General features: G+C 39.7%; 1 protein-coding gene across 1 annotated transcript in view; it reads left to right on the top strand.

Annotated features, from left to right (window-relative positions):
• Window positions 1-17,721, top strand: part of fndc3ba (fibronectin type III domain containing 3Ba) — a 121,924-nt gene that overhangs the window by 45,534 nt on the left and 58,669 nt on the right. Inside the window, exons 4-6 of the mRNA XM_049467293.1 lie at window positions 12,151-12,227; window positions 13,308-13,539; window positions 14,973-15,227. Of these exons, the coding sequence (XP_049323250.1) occupies window positions 12,151-12,227; window positions 13,308-13,539; window positions 14,973-15,227 (564 nt within the window). The remainder of the gene's footprint in view (window positions 1-12,150; window positions 12,228-13,307; window positions 13,540-14,972; window positions 15,228-17,721) is intronic.

Below are 17,721 nucleotides of genomic sequence, written 5' to 3'. Positions count from 1 at the left end.
GTTACAAAATACCAGTAGTGAATAAAACTATTTCTATGGATAGGGGTATGGGTTTATAGTTGGATTTGTATGGATGTAGTTGGGTTTGTATGGGTATAAATGGAAATAGGTAGGGGTTGGATGGTTATAGCTGGATTTCTATGGGTATGAATGGAAATAGGTAGGTTATTGATGGTTATAGTGGGATTTCTATGGGTATGAATGGAAATAGGTAGGTTATGGATGGTTATAGTTGGGTCATGGGTGGTATAGCTTGGTTTGTATGGGTACGGATTGCTACAGCAAGGCTGTGTATGGTTATAGTTTGGTTTCTATGGGTATGAAATGCAACAGATAGGTTACAGATGGTTATAGCTGGGTCATGGATGGTTTAGCTGGGTTTCTATGGGTATAAATGGCATTAGGTAGGTTATGGATGGTTATAGTTGGATTTCCATGGATACGGATTGCTATAGGTAGGTCATGGATGGTTATAGCTGGATTTATATGGGTATGCATGGAAATAGGTAGGTTATAGATGGTTATAGTTGGATTTCCATGGGTACGGAGGGCTAGAGGTAGGTTATGGATGGTTATAGTTGAATTTCCATGGGAACAGATGGCTATAGGTAGGTTATGGATGATTTATGTTGGGTTTGTATGGGTATGAATGACTATAGGTAGGTTATGGATGGTTATAGTTTGGTTCTATGGGTATAAATGGCTATTGGTTGGTTACTAGGGATTGTTATAGTTGGGTTTCTATGGGTATGAATGGTTATAGTTGGATTTGTAAAGTTATGGATAGTTATAGTTGGTTCGTAGATGGTAAAGCTGGATTTGTAAGGGTATGGATGGCTATAGGTAGATTATGGATAGTTGTTGTTTCGTTTCTATGAGTGTCAATGTTTATAGTATTATTTGTATGGGTACGAATGGTAATAGTTGAGTCATGGATGGTATAGCTGGGTTTGTATTGGTTGGGATGGCTATAGTTAGGTTGTGGATGGTTATAGTTGGGTTTGTATGTATCTAGTTAGGTTTTTATGGTTACGGATGGGTGTATTTGGGTTTGTATAGTTGTAGTTTGGTTTGGATGGGTATGGATTGGTGTAGCTGGTCTTTGTCTGGGTAGAAGTAGTGTAAATGAAAACCAGACTGGTCCTGACTAATTGACTGTATTTGGTTTAAGTGGTAAAACTTAGCAGTAATATTTGTTGGCAAGAATATTGGAATCTGGTTTGTCCGGTTCTGAATGAGTCACGTTTCCAGCCTCATCGCTGCTTTTCTCACTTCATCGACAGTTTTACGCCATATTCTCGCAGCTTCCCATCAGGCCTTGCTTTGTTAAGCTCGGGTGCATATTTGGGAGGGTTCTCCGCAGCCCGCCGCTGGGAGACGGTAGATTAGAGGAAAGAATGTGGAGCAGGACTGTGATAGCGCTGCCGAGAGACTGCGAATTCCAGCAGTGGAGAGAATGGGTGTCTATACTCCATCTGAAGGACGGATGGCATTCGGGCGATATTTCTCTCTGATGGCAGTGACTTCCTCATCCCTATAGACAGAATAAGAACCCAGAACATCCCCTCTCCCATCTCTCTCTTATCTGTGTTGACAACTCGCCTGTAAGAACGTTCTACAGAAGGTCATTAACTCCACGTCACCTTTTTACTGGGTCATTAACCATCACCAGTCCAGTTTCATATTTACAGAGAAAATCACCTGATTCTAGAGTTATATTTACAGCGCCAATCATACGATTACAATTTTACACTTACAGTGTAAATCACCCGATTCCAATGTTATACTTATTGCATCAATCACCCCATTCCAACGTTATATTTACAGTGTAAATCATCTGATTCCAATGTTATACTTACAGTGTAAATCATCCAATTCCAATGTTATACTCAATCACCATCAATCACCTGATTAAAATTTTATACATACAGCATAAATCACCTGATTCCAATGTTGTACTTACAGTGTAAATCATCCAAATCCAATGTTATACTTACAGTGTAAATCATTCAATTCCAATATTATACTTAAAGCATCAGTCACCCAATTTTAGAGTTATAATTGCAGCATTAATCACGCGATTCCAATGTTATACTTTGTGTAAACCACATGATTCAAATGTTATACTTACAGGATCAATCATACTATTCCAATGTTTCACTTTACCAGATTTACCAGTGTAAACCAGTAAATTCACATATTTACTGTTAAAATCACTAAATTATTTTCACATGTACTGTAAAAATCACTAAAATTTGATCACATATTTACTGTAAAAATCACTGAAAAATCACATTTACTGTAAAAATCACTACATTTTGATCACATATTTACTGTAAAAATCACTGAAAAATCACATTTACTGTAAAAATCACTACATTTTGATCACATATTTACTGTAAAAATCACTGAAAAATCACATTTACTGTAAAAATCACTAAAAAATCACATTTACTGTAAAAATCACTACATTTTGATCACATATTTACTGTAAAAATCACTGAAAAATCACATTTACTGTAAAAATCACTAAAAAATCACATTTACTGTAAAAATCACTACATTTTGATCACATATTTACTGTAAAAATCACTGAAAAATCACATTTACTGTAAAAATCACTAAAAAATCACATTTACTGTAAAAATCACTACATTTTGATCACATATTTACTGTAAAAATCACTGAAAAATCACATTTACTGTAAAAATCACTAAAAAATCACATTTACTGTAAAAATCACTAAAAAATCACATTTACTGTAAAAATAACTAAATTCTGATCAGATTTACTGTAAAAATCAGTGAATTCTGATCACATATTTACAGAAGAACCCCCCTCTTGTTCCAAAGTCCAGTCTGTCAGAATGAGGATGTGAATCATGTAAACAATATAGTGCATTATGTAGCTCACCCTGTGCTTCCTGTAGCGCTATGCATTCTGTATGAGCATATGAATACGAATACACTGAATATGAATACACACTCTCTCTAACTTTCCCTCTCTCTCTCTCTCTTTCTCTCTCTCTCTCTCTCTCTCTCTCACTCACACACACACACACACTCTCTCTCTATCACTCTCAGTCTGACGTTAGTTTATCAGATGTAGACAGAGTCTGATAAGGGCAGGAACAGTTACTAAGCAACAGAGATGCCAGAGAGAGAAAACACACACACACACTACACTGTATTACAACTGTTGTAAACCTTTAATGTCAACTCTAGACCTCTAATGGAGGATTATTGCAACTGTAATATTCATGCTTTATTAGCCCTTTATTACAACTATAATACTATTGTATTAAATGTATATAACGGCTGTATGCAGATGTTGTGCAGCTGTGATAATTAGCTGCCATTCGGAGGACGTGTGAGTGACCTGGGGTCCAGTTGGTTTACGTTTCTATCGGAGAGCTGAGGTGAAGAGGCCGGACCACCCATGGGGACTTACTTACACACACACACACACACACACACACACATACAAATACACACACAGATTCTTGGAAAGCGCCTAAGCAGAGTTCCTGGGTTTGTCAGAGAGTGTTGGTTTGGTGCGTGTGATTTCACATGGATTCATGAACATCTGATCAGATCTCCCAGTCAGTTCCTCCAGTCAATCCCAGCATTCCTGCTATCTAGAACATGCCTAGTCACATGATGCTGCCAGTGCTGGAACCTCATCTCCAGCAGATCCTGAGCAGATGTTCGCAGTGTATGTGGAGGCATCAGTAGAGGCCATGCTGCTTAACATGCTGTTTCCTGATGTTTTTAGATGTTTCCAGATGTTACCTGAACTCAGGTAAGAGTGTGGGGGGTCTCAGAAGAGAAAGCCCCTCCCACAATGCCCTGCTTTAGTGTGGTGCACTCCCTGGGGGCCGTAAGCCGGTAAGCTGACCTGGCGTGAGGAACCGGAGCTATATTCTAATAGAACCACCCCCTCCACACCTATACCCCGCCTCCCGCTGGAGGTCCAAAGGTTCATCTGCTCCCAGGGTCTCAGATTTACAGCCCAAATACCTGCACAGGTTTGTGTGGGAGGGCGGAGTCTGAGGCTATTTTTAAAACCAGTGTTTTTTGGGTTTTTTAGATTTTTTTGGAACACTCTCCAAGGTGAAGGTTTTTATATAAACTCTCTTCAGGGTGTAGGTTCTTACGAATGCTCCTCAGGGTGGAGGTTCTTATGAATGCTCTTTAGATTGGAGGTTCTTATGAATGCTCTTTAGAGTGGAGTTTCTTATGGATGCTCTTCAGAGTGGAGGTTCTTATAGGCACTTTAGGGTGGAGGTTCTTATGAATTCTCTTCAGGTTGGAGGGTCTTATCAACGCTCTTTAGGGTGGACAGTCTTGTCAATGCTCTTCAGAGTGGAGGTTCTTACCAATATTCCTCAGGGTGGAGGGTCTTATGAACGCCTTTTCAGGGTGGAAGGTCGTATGAATGCACCTCAGGGTGAAGTAAAGGTACTTATAAACACGCTTTAGGGTGGAGAGTCTTGTAAATGCTCGTTAAGGAGGTTCTTATGAACGCTCTTTAGAGTAAAGGTTTTTGTAGGAACTTGTTTTTTAGGGTGGAGGATCTTACAAACACTTTTCAGGATGAAAATTCTGGTTGTAATAAATGCTTTTTAAGGTTGCCAGTTCTCATTAACCATACCCAACTCCCCAACTCATCCCATCATATATGGAAAAATAGTGTATATTGATAGATACTGTAAGTACTGTGTGTGTGTTCCTTTAAGAAGCCATTAAAGTGAAGCAGGAAATCAGCTGATCTGACCTGTATTGTTTCCAGCTCAGCGCTTTTGTAACTGTGTGTGTGTGTGTGTGTGTGTGTGTGTGTGTGTGACGGAGGAAACCACAGGGGAAGTGCTGCCTCATTTACTGAATGGAGGAAATCCCATCTGAGGTTTTCAGTAGAACACACACACACACACACACACACACACACACTTTGTGAATGTATTAAATGAGCTGTTGGTCATTGATTATATTAATTGAATCAAACTGAGCTAAAATAAAAAAAAAACGGAATTGAAACAAGGGTAAATCAAACTGAACCAAATTTCACCAAGTACTGAACTGAATTGAGTTGTATTGAAAACTGTTGAACTCAAGCCTAGCTGGACCCTCTGGAGCCTCTGGATAGAGCTGCCTGTGTGTGTGTGGGGGGGGGGGGAATGCTGGTGTTTGCGGAGTGCTGAACTTTCCAAACACACTTTTTGAATATTAGAGTCAGTGGTTGAGGCTGAATAGAGGTTCTTATGTGGAAGGGAGACAGATAGCATGGAAACCAGGGCAGATTAAGTGGCGCTGATGGCAAATGGTGTGGCAGTGAAGGCAGACAGAATGACTTTGAGAGCAAATAAAGTATAATAAAGGAGCAGATAGAGGTCCAGATAAGGGTATAGAGAGCTACTTGAAGCAGAAAGGGGGAGATAGAGGGGTTTGGAAGCCACTTTGGGCAGATAGAGGTCCAGATAATGGTGTAGAGAACTACTTGAAGCAGATAGAGGTGCAGAATGATGGGTAGGGAGCCACTTGGAACAGATAGAGGTCCAGATACAAGTATAGAGAGCTACATGGGACATAACAAGGGGCAGATAGAGGGGTTAGGAGCCACTTGGTCCACATAAGGGTTTAGAGAGCTACTTGGGACAGAAAGAGGGGCCAGATAGAGGGGTTGGGAACCACTTGAAGCAGATAGATGTCCAGATAATGGTCTAGAGAGCTACTTGAAGCAGATAGAGATGCAAAATGAAGGGTTAGGAGCCACTTGCTTCACATAAGGGTGTAGAGAGTTACTTGGGACAGAAAGAGGGGCAGATAGAGGGGTTAGAAGCCACTATAAGCAGATAGAGGTCCAGATTCAAGCATAGAGATCAACTTGGGACCGTAAGAGGGGGCAGATAGAGGGGTTGGGAGCCACTTCAACCAGAAAGAGGACCAGATACCAGTATATAGACCTACTTGTGACAGACAAAGGGGCAGACAGAGGGTTTGGAAGCCACTTGGAGCAGATAGAGGTCCAGATAAGGGTACAGAAAACTACTTGAAGCAGATAGAGGTGCAGAATGATTGGTAGGGAGCCACTTGGGGTAGTTAGAGTTGCAATTAGAGGAGATAGAAAGCCACTTGGATGAGATAGAGGTGTAGTTAGAAGAGTGGGAAGCACAGAGATAAAAGGGTAAAATACCGTTTGAGACTCTTCCATGTACTGTATCCGTGTCCTAAACACTGAGATTGCAGAATAAAGGCCATCGGGTTCTACTGCAGCAGCAGCAGCTGATGTGTCACATTCTGCTCTAACACACACTCCTGCTGAGTGATTAAAGTTCTGGCTTTTCTGAGTGGGTTTAGACACACACACACACACAGGACAGCCAACCTGCCAACATTCAGCCATGTGTAGACTAAAACAAACGCAGCACACATGGTGTTTCTCTGGCGGTTCAGTGCTTCCTTGCTTCTCGTCCAGCATGGGTTCGGGTCCAGCCCGGATAGTCAGAACTGATGCAGGCACAGTTACTGGCACACGTCACTTTCGGGGTTTTTGTGAATCAACTCGAACACCCTTGAGGTTCTCAGATGCTCCTAAGACGGTTTGAAACACTTCCCACAACACCTTTTAAAAAGACTCTCAAAAGCTAGTATAGGACAGTGTATCTTTAGGTGAGAGATCATTGACTGCTAGACATGCCTCTGTGGTGATCTCAAGGACATTTGGCTCAGCTGACAGGCTTTGAGAGCAGGCACATCTTTGGATCAAGAAAAGCATGATAGTCTTTTTTTAACAAATTGATCACCATCGAGGTTGTTCGTCAATTAGCAATTGTCACCTTATTTGCAGTGGTGGTGTAAATGAGGAACCTGGACTGAAATCCATCCATATCGTGGAACCGTATTATAGTGCCTATGATACCTAGTGCTGGGCGATTTTCACAATAAATTTGGTTAATTCGAATTACAGTTTTAAAGTGAAAAAAAATGAAGTAATTGCAGTTTTACATACAGACATTTTATCTTTTTAATCTTAAATCTATCAGAAAACGCTGCTCATTTCTGAAGTGTTTATCCATCAGTGTGTCAGTTTCTTCGTTGTGTGTACACAAGGTCAGCAGGTGATACAACACAATGTTTTAAATCATTGATTCTCTCAATGAGTCGACCCGACCCGACCAAACAGATAGATATTTATTTATATTTATTATTAAATATATATTTTCTGACATGTAAACCTAGTTTTTAACCATTTCTTTGTCATCTGTTGATTTTTTGATTATAATCGAAAATCAGATTTTTTTGTGACAATAAGATAATTTTTTAGACCATCACCCAGTACTAGCCCTACCTGCTGGTGTGATGATCTGGGGAGGCATTGCATACAACAGTCAGTCACCCCAAGTAGTGATAGGGGATACAAACATCTCAGCAATATTTTCAGGACATCTGACAATCTCACACGTTGGAATTTTTCAGCAGGATAATGTGGATAAAGGGTTTCTCACGGATGTTTTTGACAGATTGCAACACTTACTTTGTCTGTCTTGTTGCCAGATATATCACTAATTAGTAGCTTCAGAACCCTTCAAGTGTAGAGCAGGATCTCCAGGCCCAGCTGCAACATCTGTAGGTAAATGTGCAGCATGATGCCATACGGAACCTGTGTGTCTCCCTGTCTAACTGTACCTCATCTATTGTTCAGGCTAGAGCCTCCTTTCAATTGTACTGTTTTCCACAATACTCACACACACACACACACACAGTTTGCTGCTGTTTCGGTTTGGATTCTGAGCCAAGAGCCTTGAGGAAGAAAAAAAATCCTCCAGCTCAGCAGTATTCCCAGTTTTTCCACTGCTGTTGCTCCAGTCTGCCGCGGTAAAGCGATGCCGGCTGGTGCCACGTTCTGCTCTCCGGAACACAGGAAAACATATCATCATTTATTAATTCAAGATGTTCCCCCACACAGCGGAACGCTTACTCACGGTCCGAGCCAGACTCTTCATCACACACCCTCTCCATCATCTTCCTCATCCTCGCTTACGGCCTCTGTTTACATTCTGTTAAAGTGATAGTTTGGTGCTTTTGAATTTCTGTTTTGATTTTTATTTTTAAGTTTTACACTGAAGTGATGGTGGCTTATATCGTAAGACTAAGCTTTAACCATCTTTACAACACCACTGGCCAGCCTTCCATCTGTTTGAGTAGGAAAAGACCAAAATACTCTAAATTGAACCATTTTAACACCATAATGTAAATCACTGAGAAAATCTGATAAAAACCTTATAAACATTTGTGTTGCATTTGGCTCAATAATGCACAAAAATCATGCTTTTTTGCGTTATTCCGGCTAGTGCACCTGCTCAGATCTCCACACAGATTTGCAACTCTTCTCCAGTTGCAGCATAAGCAGGAAGCTGATACCCAAGTATTAGCACTGGAGCTATAAGGCTAACGTAGCAAGCAAATAAAAAAGGTCTTTCCCCACCAGTTACCACAAGAGCTGAAAGGCTTATATTGTTATGCGTTAAAGCTTATATCTCTCCAATTAACTTTGAAGCTACAAGGCCAATTTAACTTATATAATGGAGGTTTACACCCCTCCACTTAGCACTGGTGCTACAAGGTGAAAATTGCTTCTTACTTCAACAATTATCACTGGAACTATGAGGCTATGGTTGCTAGCAAATAATGGAAACATACAGTACAGGCTAAAATCGAGATGGTTTGGGGTGAGCTGGACAACAGAGTGAAGGCAAAGGGGCAACATGTGCTAATAAACACCTCTGGGAACTCCTTCCTTTAAGAATGTTGGAAAACCATTTCAGGTGACCACCTCTTGAAGCTCATTGAGAGAATGATGCAAACAGTGTGCAAAGCAGTAATCAGAGCAAAGAGTGGCTATTTTGAAGAAACTAATATATATATATATATATATATATATATATATATATATATATATATATATATATATATATATATATATATATAATTTTTTTTGTTAAGTACTTAAAACTCCACATGTGTTCATTCATAGATTTGATGCTTCAGTGAGAATCTACAGTGTAAATAGTCATGAAAATAAAGAAAACGCACTGAAAAAGAGAAGGTGTGTCCAAACTTTTGGCCTGTACTGTATATCCCACCAATTAAACCTAGAACTTGTGATTTATTTAATTGATTGATTGTTTGATTCATATATTTTGGTAATGTTGATCTTTTGCTAAACTATTGCTTTAATTGCTTCTCTCTTTCGATGTAAAAGTTAGACTTTGCTTCCTTTACTTTTGTTTATTGTAGCGGAGTGAGCAAGCACACACACACACACACACACACACACACAGTTAAGGGTGTGTGTGTACTGACCCTTACGCACTAATAGGCTTATTATTCCACATGTAATGTTTTACTGTACACATACCCAGCACCCCTGTTGTGCAACACATACACACACACACACACACACACACACACACACACACACTAAGCCTTTCCAGTAAATGCTCCGCCTCCACCCCACCAAAAAAGCTCTTTGATGTTAGTTGGAGTTGTTAGCAGAGCAATGGTTGCCAAATCCTCACCCATAGCTCCTCACTTTCACTCAGCTTTAGTGACCTGGTTTCTGTTACCAGCCTTCATCATCATCTTCATCATCATCATCATCATAGCCATCCTGCACTACTGTGCTTATCAGCCTTAAAGTGATAGTTGCATAGTTTAACATTAGCCTAATAGCTTCAGTGCTAACTGGTACACTATAAGGTTACTTTATGTGTTAGCTCCAGTGCTAATCAATGTAGAAAATGCTTCTATGGCTTTTTTTTTTACCTACATTAGCCTCATAGCTTCAGTGCTAATTGCTACGCTATAAGGTTACTTTATGTGTTCGCTAAATTAGCCTTATAGCTCCAGTGCTAATCAGTATTAAAAATGCTTCTATTGCTTTTTTTAACCTACATTAGCCTCTTAGCTTTAGTGCTAATTCATACACTAGAACGTTACTTTACATGTTTGCTAAATTATTCTTATAGCTCTAGTGCTAATCAGTGTAGCAAATGCTTCTATGGCTTTTTTTAACTACATTAGCTTCATAGCTAATAAACTAAACTGAAGAGGGAAAGTTTGTGAACAACTTGGCTTTAAAAAGTGTACTTATGACATTGCAAGTTCTGTTATATCTGTGGTGGTTGCTAAGGTGTTGCTTGGCAGTTGCTAAGGCATTACAGGTGGTTGCAAAGGTATTCCTAGGCAGTCGCTATTATATTCCTAGGTGGTTGCTATAATCAGATAGTTTTGACATGCATACGGTCTGAACCAATTCATGGTTGTAACTTAACAAATGCGACTGTAAAGGCGTTTTAACTTTTTCGTTGCAAAAGTTTTCAAACCCTGAGTGGGACCCTCTGGAAATAATTTCCCATTGGCTGCCTGCTAATCAGGAACTAACTTTCGATCTCTTCATAAACAATAAAAAAAAAAAAAGATTTAAGAAACCAGTCAAGTTTCAAACACTGAAATCTCAATCACAAGGATTTGTGTGTGAACTATCACTTTAATACTTTAGCTCTGTGATGATTATGTCAGCTCACGAGTGCCTGCTGCCGCTCTGGAGTGTGTGTTTCTGTTTTGGGTCAGTGTTTTGTCTCTGTTTTTGCGCGAGGGAGGAAAGAGCTGACGCCAGTGTTCGGCCTGCGGTGGGTTTAGGCTCAGTCCTCACTTCTGCTTCTCTCTGGATTTCTGGAACATTCCTGCAGGACGTGAGATTGTAGTGTGTTCCTGTGTGGAGGCCCTTATGTCTTTTGCAGCTACTGAAGTACAAACTGTAGAATTCATTACTGTCCGTCATGTGATTTACACTGTTTCTGTCTGGAGGCAGACGATGGCTTTAGCAGGCTGGGGAGAGGAAAACAGTGCAAGGAACCGCAGTGGAAAAATCAGCAGAGTTCATCCATCAGCCAGGAGAACGTCTACAACAATAATACAGTCTTTCAGAGTGAGCGTGTTGATCATATGAACATTATAGAGCCTTGTGTAAGGCGCCCCCTGCGCCTACTGTAGAGTATTACAGTTTGTCAGAATAAGTGTGTGTCAGAATAGAGCATTGTACTACAGTAAGTTCCGACCCTGCAATGTGATTGACTGAGATGCGTTTTGTGAGTGCCATTATCAGCTGGTAATGCACTGTAATCAAAGCTCTCCATGTATTACTCCACTACGTACAGGTAACCTAGCAACAATGCAGCGCTTACAAACCAAACAGCACAGCTACAAACAGAGCAGCAATAGAACTATTTTAACTGGTGGAGTGTTTAAAATGAAACAGATCCTATTTTCTCCTCCTCTTTAACTCGAAATCTTTCAATAAACAATGATAATGGAACTGTGGTATAGTCGCAATAATGCACTCGAGGTTCATGCTATAACCTGTAATATTGGCACGGCTTATATTTCATGTTATAGCACTCCCTCCCGTGTATTATAACTTAGTTATAGAGCGCCCCTATGCTTACTGTAGTGTATTAAAGTCTGTCAGAATGAGTGTGTGCATTATAAGAAAGCTATAAAGCATTATAGAGTATCCCCCAAGCTTACTGCAGTGTAGTCCAACACATCTTTGAATGATTTCTAAAGTGTGTGTGTGTGTGTTTGTGTGTGTGTGTGTGTGTGTGTGTGTGTGTTAGGGGGTTTAAGGGATCAGGGTACTGATGCTGTAGCTGAGATCTGTCTGGGTCGATGTTGAGCCTCTGAGTCCAGAGTTTGTGTACACAGGCTTTAATACGGAGTGTGTGAGACATCCCATAATACTGCACACACTTTATACAGAAGCCCATCTGGCTCGTACTTCACCTTCATCCAGAACACAAACTTTTACAGCTGATGCTGAATCTTCAGCTAATTACCATTATTTATTAATCAGTATCACTAATCAGTAGTTTTTTGTCATCAATACATCATAATGCATGTGTTGCGTAATGCATCATGGAGAATTTCTGTATGACTTACTGGCCTTTCATTACTGCTGCCATCTACAGGCCTGCCAGAGGTTCTGCATTCTATCTGCCATCAAGGCAGGTTGTGTGTGTGTGTGTGTGTGTGTGTGTGTGTGTGTGTGTGTGTGTGAGGGTATTTCATATTTCTCTGTTTTTTCACTCAGGTCCTGCTGAGGTTCCTATGATGTCACCCAATGGCTCCATTCCTCCAATCCACGTTCCCCCAGGATACATCTCACAGGTCAGTGAATGTTTTGTTGTGTGTGTGTATATATATATATACAGTTTCTGAATCAGTTTCTCTGATTTTGCTATTTATAGGTTTATGTTTAAGTAAAATTAACATTGTTGTTTTATTCTATAAACTACAGACAACATTTCTCCCAAATTCACATTTCAAATTAAAATATTCTCATTTAGAGCATTTATTTGCAGAAAATAAAAAATGGCTAAAATAACAAAAAAAAAGATGCAGAGCTTTCAGACCTCAAATAATGCAAAAAAAAAAAACAAGTCCATATTCATAAAGTTTTAAGAGTTCAGAAATCAATATTTTGTGGAAAAACCCTCACAGTTGTCATCTTGGCATCATGTTCTCCTCCACCAGTCTTACACACTGCTTTTGGATAACTCTTGTTTGTTGTCCAGAGCTATAATATATATATATATATATATATAGTGGACAAGTACGTACGTACGTACACACACACACACACACACACACACACCCACACACACAGAGCTGGCATTGGTACAACATTGTACAGGAACACAGTTGTAGTTCTGTGGAACTTGGGATCTCCTCCAGCTGTGTGTGTGTGTTCTAACTTGAATGAAAACACATTATTACATTATTTCTACATAGTGATAAAGGCACCACACACACACACACACACACACACACACACACACGGCTGGCATTAGTTGCGGTACAGGAACATATTTGTAGTTCTGTGGAAGACCTTGGGATTTTTTTTTCAACCAGTCATATCAGTCAAGTTAAAACTGTGCCAGCCGAGAGCGGGAAACAGTGAGAGAGACAGATAGAGAAAGAGAGAGAGAGAGAACTTGAAACAATATTTATATGTATTTTATTTAGATTATATATTATTTAACTGATTTGGAACAATAATATTTTTTACCCAATAATTCCATTTGTTTTTTCCTCCATAGTTCGGATCGCTATAGTATTAATCAAATGTGATCTAATAAAATTTTTAAATCAAGAAAAAACACTAAATTTAAGTTGTGTTCACACTTTTAACTGGTACTGTATATAATATTATTACTATTGTAATTATTTAACTTTCTCTCTCCGCAGGTGCTGGAGGATAATACTGGAGTGAGGAGAGTGGTAGTGACCCCCCAGTCTCCAGACTGTTACACCCCCAGTTACTCCCCCGCTCTCTCCCCCACCCACCATTTACCCCCGTACATGCCACACCCCCACTTCATCCCCAACTCACACACCACCTACTACCCCCCCATCAGCCCCGGCGACCTCAGCCCCCACCAGTTCTACCAGCACCCCCTCCCACCCATCTACAGCGAAGGTGAGCCCAGGCTCAGCCCAAGTAAATCTGTGGATTTCAGTAGATTTCGATCCTGTAGTGTATTACAGTCTGTCAGAGTAAAAGTATGGATCATATAAACATTATAGAGCATTATAGAGCATTATAGAGCGCCTCCTATGCTTCCTGTAGTGTATTACAGTCTGTCTTAATGAGCGTGTGGAGCTATGAACATTTATAGAGCGCCTTCTATACTTCCTGTAGTGTATTACAGTCTGTCTTAATGAGCGTGTGGATCATATGAACATTATAGAGCATTATAGAGCGCCCCCTACACTTCCTGTAGAGTATTACAGTCTGTAAGAATGAGTGTGAGGATTATATGAACATTATAGAGTGCCCCCTACACTTCCTGCAGAGTATTACAGTCTGTAAGAATGAGTGTGTGGATCATATGAACATTATAGAGCATTATAGATCGCCCCCTACACGTCCTGTAGAGTATTACAGTCTGTAAGAATGAGTGTGTGGATCATATGAACATTATAGAGCATTATAGAGCGCCCCCTACAGTTCCTGGAGAGTAATACAGTCTCTCAGAATGAGCGTGTGGATCATATGAGCATTATAGAGCATTACAGAGCACCCTTTATGTTTCCTGTGGTGTATTACAGTCTTTCAGAATGAGTGTGTGGATCATATGAACATTATAGAGCATTATAGAGCGCCCCCTTCACATCCTGTAGAGTATTACAGTCTGTAAGAATGAGTGTGAGGATTATATGAACATTATAGAGCATTATAGAGCACCTCCTATACTTCCTGTAGTGTATTACAGTCTATCTTAATGAGCGTGTGCAGCATATGAACGTTATAGAGCGCCTCCTATACTTCCTGTGGTATATTACAGTTTGTCAGAATGAGATTGTGGATCATATGAACATTATAGAGCATTATAGAGTGCCCCCTACAGTTCCTGTAGTGTATTACAGTCTGTCTTAATGAGCTTGTGGATCATATGAACATTATAGAGCATTATAAAGCGCCCCCTACACTTCCTGTAGAGTATTACAGTCTGTAAGAATGAGTGTGTGGATCATATGAACATTATAGAGCATTATAGAGTGCCCCCTACACTTCCTGCAGAGTATTACAGTTTGTCAGAATGAGCGTGTGGATCATATGAACATTATAGAGCATTATAGATCGCTCCCTACAGTTGCTGCAGTGTATTACAGTCTGTCAGAATGAGCATGTGAATTATATAAACATTATAGAGCATTATAGAGCGTCCACTACAGTTGCTGCAGTGTATTACAGTCTGTCAGAATGAGCATGTGAATTATATAAACATTATAGAGCATTATAGAGCGCCCCCTTATAGTGTACTCCTATTCTATGTTTAAGATGTAAAGTTTCTATACATGAGGTAACAGAATGTAACAAAGATGTGTACTGTATGTGCGTGTGTTTAGAGATCATTCCCCTCTACGGTATGAATTACGGGGGCCGAGAGGAGCCCTATAAGCCTCAGCCGAAGAAGATGAAGGAACGTCTGGAGCGGCAGAACAGTCTGAACAGCGCCCCCTCTCCCTACAAGAACAACATCAGCTCCAGCAGTGTTTATAACGGCTACGGGAAGAGCCAGGGAGGTGGAGGGAGTCCCGGCACCAAAAAGACCAGCCGAGGGCCCCGGAGCAGCCCCAGGGGCCAGGAGCCCGAGCAACAGGGTAAGAACAGCAGCTGGCCGCTTTATTAGAAACGTCTATACTCACCTTCTTTTGCTCCCACTCACTGTCTGCTCTTCATACTCTGGAGGAGGGTCGTTCCTCAGTGGAGTTTAGTTGGGAATTCTGGAGCCGGTATCGGTTTTCCTGCTGGTACAATGGAGCCGTTGTTGGTTAGGTTGTGCCCACATACCTGCAGAGTCACGTTCTCCTGATCAAGGGTCTTCTGAGGGCACTCCACAGCGCCCCCTGCCCCTGCTGCCCTTTATTAAAGTGTCAGCAATTAATTTAATAATAATTAAAAATAAAAATAAATAATTGAAGCCCTAGATCATTTGATATAAATATTTGATTTAATCCATAAGACCCATTTCTACAGCAAAAAAAAAAAAAAGAAGAAAATTCCAGTTGTATATTGGTAATATTAAGCCTATATTTGAAGTGAAAACTGGTCCATTTCGGTAGAAAATGCTGTAACTGTAGACTATAGACTATAAATACTGGCCAAGCTGCAACTTCATCATGCTCTTCACTGGAATCAGCTAGAATACTGAAGAATACACACACACCCCAGCCAGATAGTGGGGGATATATCTTGTTCTTGTCTAAACTAAATATAAAGGTCTATATATAAAACAGATGTTTGTATTGATCGTAGCCCCATATTTGCAGAAAATGAGAAATGGCTGAAAAAAAACAATAAAGATGCAGAGCTTTCAGACCTCAAATAATGCAAAGAAAACAAGTTCATATTCATAAAGTTTTAAGAGTTCAGAAATCAATATTTGGTGGAATAACCCTGGTGGTTTTTAATCACAGTTTTAATTTCATGCATCTTGGCATCATGTTCTCCTCCACCAGTCTTACACACTGCTTTTGGATAACTTTATGCTGCTTTACTCCTGGTGCAAAAAGTCAAGCAGTTCAGCTTGGTGGTTTGATGGTTTGTGATCATCCATCTTCCTCTTGATTATATTCCAGAGGTTTTCAATTTGGTAAAATCAAAGAAACTCATCATTTTTAAGTGAACTAGACTATGAAGAGGGAACACCTAAGGAATCATGTAATAACAAAGCAAAATACTCTTGAAATACTCTGTTAACTTGCAGTTTCTCTCTGTTCTCTCAGTTACTCTAAATAACTTGTCCTGTGCAACAGAGGGAACTCTTGCTCTTCCTTTCCTGGGGTGGTCCTGATGAGAGCCAGTTTCATCATAACATTTTTAACGGTCTTTGCGACTGCACTTGAGAGGATACTTCTAATGTTTTTTTATTATTATTATTATTATTAACTGACCTTCATTTCTTAAAGTTGTTTTTTTATTATTTAGCTGAGTAGTTGTTGCTTCTCATAATCTGGATTAGAACATTACTCAAATATTCACTATTATTCACTGTATACCTGTAACTCTATCTCTTCACTACTTTACTTTAACTGATGCTCTCAAACACTTTATTAAGAGGCAAGAAATTCAAGTAATTAACTCTTGATGAGTTCAGCACAGCTGTTAACTGAAAGCCTGAACTTCCAGGTGACTCTACCTCATAAAACTGACTGAGAAAATCCAGCCAAAACTGGTGTAATGTATTATTGTATATTAAATGTATTTATGATTTATGAATCTTTTGGTTTCACAGTCTACTGTAAATCCGCTGAAGAATAGTAACAGTACAAAGAAGTACATTTAGAAATATAGAGACAGGTTGTGTGTGTGTGTGTGTGTCTGTCTGTCTGTCTGTGTGTGCTGGCTGTAGCCTGTAATCTCTCCTCGGAGTCGGTGTAATTTACTGTTTTTCCGGAGTTTCTCGGCCGTGTGTTTACGGCTTCTCAGGAATGTTTTTTTTTTCTTTTTCCCAGAAGCTCTTTCAGTTTCTCCTGAACTTCCCAAACCTGACCCAGCAGATCCAGCAGACCCAACACTTCTCTTTTAGCTCCTCTTCTTTTTTCCTTTTTTTGTATGAACAGATTTAGTGTTCAGGTGTGGAGCTGCCGCCTGCTGGCTGAGCTCTGTTACAGCGCTCTTTATTATCACAGATTAGATCAGAATCAAATCTGAGATCAGACTGAGTGAAACTTTACAGCCTCACTTTCCTCACTTTCTAGCTTAGGAGTTTTCATTCTTTTCTCATGGGATTACATAGAAATTATATCTACCAGATTAACCATCCTGTTGTGTTCATTTGTCAGGAAAAGCAATGGTGTTGTGCATGTTTAATTATCCAAAAAATGTCTGAAACTAAAACATATTTAATTATTAACTCCATTACTAATTATTCTACCAACAAATAGTGTAATGTTGGATATTAGGATAATTCCTAATTCCTGATCGGTTTTCATAATGCAAATGCATGTTTAAACTTTCACTTCTTTATTACTTTTAAAAGTCCAACATATAAAAACACAGTAAATTTACATAACATTGAAACATAATGTTGCAATTTTGTTTTAGTTTTTGTAGTTTTTGCAGGGGGTGGTTGTTGCAAATATGTGAGATAAA

The sequence above is a fragment of the Astyanax mexicanus genome, chromosome 18 (assembly GCF_023375975.1).
Source record: "Astyanax mexicanus isolate ESR-SI-001 chromosome 18, AstMex3_surface, whole genome shotgun sequence".
Classification (NCBI taxonomy): Eukaryota; Metazoa; Chordata; class Actinopteri; order Characiformes; family Acestrorhamphidae; genus Astyanax; species Astyanax mexicanus.
Note: the sequence above shows the minus strand (reverse complement) of the source record. Positions and strands in the feature narration are given on the sequence as shown.